The sequence below is a fragment of the Simochromis diagramma genome, unplaced genomic scaffold (genome assembly GCF_900408965.1).
Source record: "Simochromis diagramma unplaced genomic scaffold, fSimDia1.1 OVJJ01000365.1, whole genome shotgun sequence".
Classification (NCBI taxonomy): Eukaryota; Metazoa; Chordata; class Actinopteri; order Cichliformes; family Cichlidae; genus Simochromis; species Simochromis diagramma.
Genome location: NW_024387230.1, coordinates 688,742 through 693,881, shown reverse-complemented (window position 1 = coordinate 693,881; position 5,140 = coordinate 688,742). Strand labels below are relative to the sequence as shown.

At 35.5% G+C, this 5,140-nt stretch overlaps 2 protein-coding genes across 2 annotated transcripts in view; both read right to left on the bottom strand.

Annotated features, from left to right (window-relative positions):
- Positions 1-5,140, bottom strand: part of LOC120746870 (butyrophilin subfamily 3 member A3-like) — a 310,219-nt gene that overhangs the window by 301,640 nt on the left and 3,439 nt on the right. The window lies entirely within an intron of this gene.
- LOC120746850 (protein PXR1-like) lies at positions 1,944-5,095 on the bottom strand. Its single transcript, XM_040052356.1, has 4 exons — positions 4,384-5,095; positions 4,018-4,086; positions 2,657-2,722; positions 1,944-2,314 (listed from the first exon to the last, which is right to left on the bottom strand). The coding sequence occupies exons 1-4, from the start codon at positions 4,456-4,458 to the stop codon at positions 2,213-2,215; spliced, it is 312 nt and encodes a 103-aa protein (XP_039908290.1). The 5' UTR covers positions 4,459-5,095; the 3' UTR covers positions 1,944-2,212.

Genomic DNA, 5,140 nt, shown 5'->3' with positions numbered 1-5,140 from the left:
GAAAAAGAACAAGAAAAATGTTTGTATATAAAATTGTAACTGTAATTTTGAGAGTATATTTTTTTGTTTACCTTTATGGGACCTGCAGCCTTCCCCTGATGTGGACGAGAGGAAAGTTTGATTGTTCTACTTGTTGTTCTATATGGTCGGCGCTTGAGTATCTCCAACTTTCTCACGATGATTAACAGGGTGTGCTATAAAGCTGAAACTGAATGCTATCCCACATGTATAGAATAAAGTGACACATAAGTGATAAAACTAAAACATGTGATCAACAGATAAAATAAATTTCAATCACAATGACAACATTTAGATATAATTCATTTCAATTAAATTTTATTTATATAGCAAAGTCAAAGTTCATTATGTTGTCAAGCAATGTTCCCTCTAAGCTGTGCACGTGCGCAATTGTGCACTGCTGGCACTGTCTCTGCGCACAGAAAATATGCGTTGTGCACAAAAAAAAAAAAATCTAACCTGAATTGAAATTAAAATTAATACTTTAACAATTCTGTTTTGCAGTGTTAGTCAGTGAGTGACTGGCTGCTCCCGTATGGGATTAGAACGATGCCACCTTATCCCATATTCCAGCCAATAATGTGTTTCACATTCGTATATACGCAGCTAATCAAAGTCGTTGACAGGCTATGACAGCGTCCTTATGTGCCGACACCGGTGTTTTAGCTAGCAGAGCGGCGTGGCTGATGTGGAGTGAAGCCACGTTAATGACAACGTGTACAACCATTGGAGATGTGAGCAGGACAGACGGAACAATTGACGGAAAAAGTGTGGACTTTATAACAGTTTTTAAATCGTGTTGATAGGTCACGTAAAACCAGAGTCGTGATAAAAATATACGCAATGTTTGGTTTCCTTGCTGAATACTATCGTTGTTTATATTTACTGCGGGAAGAAACAGTAAAAACGGTGTTTTATAAGAAAAAAGGCTTGAAAGCACTCTCCGCTTGTGAGCAAAAACAAACTCCACTCCCCTCTCCCTTTCCTATTCGTCCAAAAAAGTACCATGTCGACCAATCAAAAAATGATATGGCAACGTGGCATCTAGTTGTTAAGAAACGGGGGGAAGTTTTAGGAGTGACGGCGGTGTTTTGAGATGTGAGAGATTTGAGACGTTTAGCGCAAATCTTGTGTCGTTAGTGTGTAGTGTAGTCAATAGTTTTGTTGTGTGTGTCAGAACAATGAGGCGACTGCTAAATGTTACAGGTGTTACAGCAGTGATACATCTCCTGTTGTCAGGCCTGCAGGTATCAGGCTGTTGTTCTCCTTTATCTCATAGTGGACAGAAATTATTTTTGGAGTGGCACAAATAATTTGTGTGGCATCAACTTTGATGCAGAACAGCTGATTGTTCTGTAAATAGTTTGAAATGTTTATTTAAAACTGCCTTGGCTGCATTTAAAAAAATAGCTGCAAAAAACTGAGTAACTTTTTTGAAGAAGTAACTATATAATTAATTGCCCAGCATTGGTCATTATATACTGTATTTTGCAGACAGGACTCTCTCCCAGACCACAGACTCATACTCATAATACAAGTCAGAGCTTTATAAAAATAAAATAAAATAAAAAATTAAGTTGTGTTTTCGAAATTGGAGTTCAAGTTATTTTTACTTCCAATAGTGTTAACATACTACACAGATCAATGACTAGAATTTTTTACATTTTCATTGTAAGTGGGCTAAAGCAGTTAATTAAAAGTAGTCTAACATAAATGTAAATGCTGTAATTTGATTATTTTAATAAACCATGTAACTTGGATGGATTAGATGCCGGCGTGACCACAGTGCACACGTCTGATGTCGCTCACAGTGGTCCAAGGGACCGCTCAGGGAGTTTGTGTGTTCGCTCAGACACGTGAAAAATTAGAGGGAACATTGTTGTCAAGTAAAGATCATACAATAATACAAAGAAAACCCCAACAATAAAAAAAAACCCCATGTGAGTCCAGTTCCTTGGTTACAGTGGGGAGGAAAAACTCCCATTTAACAGGAAGAAACCTCCAGCAGAATCAGGGTGGGGTGGCCATCTGCTGCGACCAGTTGGTGCATATAACAGCATTAAAGTTACACATTTTAAAATTGCTCTCTGTCGTACACACACATACACATATGGGTGCCTTGCAATTTGCTTTGTCTCACCAGCTGTTGATGTAAACATAAATTTAAACTAATTCTTTAAAAATAAAAATCAAATCAGAAAGCACAGCACTGATCTTTGGGCTGTGCCTTGACTTCTTTCTGAGGCTCCTTCAGTCTCTTTTTCTTCTGCTTGGACGGACTCTTGATGTGAGAAATCTGCACGTCAGAAGCATTAAGGAATGTGAGACATGCTGTTTTTAAGGCACACGAGTAATTACACAACACAGTCACAGATGCCTTTAGTTTAAATTTTAAAAATTGGTGAAATATATTAATTAACAATGAATTTGAATTTTTTTTAGATTTGTTTCTTCCTTAAAGTAGACAGACATTTTTTTATTATTATTTGACATTTAATCAGATCATTAATTAATAATAAATGGTTGTTTTCTTTGTTGGCGTTGGATTTCCTGACCATGTAATTAGAGTTCCTTTTCTCAAACCTAAATAAATAATACGTGTGCGCTCCTCACTGGTGAACAAATTAAAAACACAAACCTTCTCTGCTTTGATCGGCAAGGTCTGAACTTTTTTCTCAGTTTCTTCTTTTTTCTGTTTCTCCTCCTGGAGTTGAATAAAAAGACTCATGAGACCAGATTATACACTTGCTGTCATGGTCTTTGACCCAGTGTTTAGTCTTCTAGACTTTTTCTTTTATGTATTATTGCTTTGATCTTGAATAGTGTGCTATGTTTCCTAGTTTAGTTTTCTTGTGCTTTTAAGTTTCTGATTATTTTGCTTTGAGCATATCATTGTGCATTTAAATAAATGCTTTACAGACACTGCTTAGATACATGACACACTCTAAATTATTTTCATTATATCAAAAATATTAATAATAATACTCCTTTATACCAACATTGGTTTACAACTGCATCACTCAGCTGAAAAATTGGTACATATTAATTATGGGTTTGGTATCTACAATAAAAATATTTTTATTAATTGAAAAGTAAAATTTGTACTTTTCATCTGTTTCAGTGTACAGAAACAGTCAGATGTGCAGACATTTGTTACCAAAGTTTCTCTTCCAGCACTTTACATTAAACTGAGAAAGAGACTTTTTTTAAGATGTGTGACTTTTGTTTTTCTTTCTTCTTTTATCCCCCTTTTCAATATTTCAGGCTTATCTACTATGGAAACATTTTTATGTCATACATTTATTGAAATCATTGATTTCTTTATCAACTTCAGTGTGTAGAAATTGCACATTAACAAAACAGTTTTATAAAATAAAGATTACATTACTAAAGTTTCCTTCCTAGCACTTCATATTTCAGAAATTGATAATGATAAGATGAAACTCCTGCGTTTTGAACTTAAATATTTCCTTTAGTTTCTCCACTTTCCTCTCAATGTGCTGCCTTTTCTCACATGAAAAAAGTAAAAATGGGAGACATGAAAGAACGAATGTAAATAAAGTAAAACAAATAACTAAATTTGCCTGTTGAAATTAAAAGCATCATTTTCTTTACTCTTTATCTCTTCAAAACCTATAAGGAGACACCCTTTAAATCATATTAAAGTTCTGTTTATAAAATAAAAGATTTGATCAGACGTTAGTCAGTAAACCTGTTATTAAGGGAGGCTGTCATCTTTTTGGGGGAAAGAATTCAAACATAAATTCAAAAAATCAAACCTTTATCAAACTGGATTAAAAGAACAACAAATACATTAAACTAATCTTGATTTATATATTGCTTAATTACACTGGATTTCATTGTCACTAGTAATCTAATTCCATTGTTGTCTCATGTTTGTTGTCATTGATGGTTTAATTTTTCTTGGTTAGTGTCATAAAGATAGAGATAAAAGCTGACAACAGGTAAGTGGCTCATGACCAAATTAAAAACACAAACCTCTTTTTCAGTTGGCAACATCTGAACTTGTTTCTCAGGTTTCTCCCTTCTCTGTTTCTCCTCCTGGAGCTGAAGAAAAAGTGAAAAAGACTCATAAGAACAGACTACACACATGTTCTTTTAAAAGATCATAATACAATGAAATCACACCTCTCTTAAATTAACACTTTTTGTTTCTTGTTCTTGTTTCTCAACAGAAAGTCAGAAAGTAGCAGGTTGATCACATTAAACACGTCACTTCAGCTGCTGTGCTACCAACCACTTCACAGAAAGTCACAGAGAGGTACACAGAGTGTGCCGGTCTGATCATCGGGAGTATGACAGCCATCACATATGATCTTTGTATACTCAGATACTTACACTGACCTTTGATTCCAGTGTAGAGATCATCTGCCTCAGCTTCGTAATGATTTCATCCTTCTCCATCTCAGATTTGATCATCTGTCAGAAATAAAGTCAGACAGATGTTGATGTTTCTGCAGCGCTTTGTTGATAAAAGTGACAAAATTATTGAAGCTTCACACTGTGAGCAACATGTTTCCAACCACAGTGCCTCAGAGTTAATATTGAAATACATGTAACGTGTTCTACAGCATAATGAACTGTGAGTTGATGCAATAAATGACGCTCAGATTAGGGTCAATCTTTTTCACACGAGTGTCTCTGCTCCTCTCCATCAGCCGCACCTTCAAAGACAGCAAAACATGCACATAATGTCTGCAGGATGTGTCAGACAGCAGCCTGACGCACAGCTGTAATTCAACAAAATGAACAACAGCAAGCTGCATAATTCATGTTTGCTCTGAATTATGTCAATGTTGAGGCAAGTGGTGATATTTCTATGAATTTTCTGTGCTCCCCTGGTCCTTTCTCTCTATAACTGGTTAACATAACCTCTGTTTTAAACAGCAGTGCTTTTTGGCTCAATAAAAAGCTGGAGCAGAATTGATCCTTTAGATCCTGGAGACAGTAAGGTTCTCCACCAGTGATGAAAAATTATTTAGCAGATGAAGAACATGCTGGACATGTTTAAATATGTTTCATATGACAGTGACAGACAGCTGAGTATCAAATGATGAAATGAACCTCCTGTTTGTTGGACTCAAGCTGATCCCTGATGGTG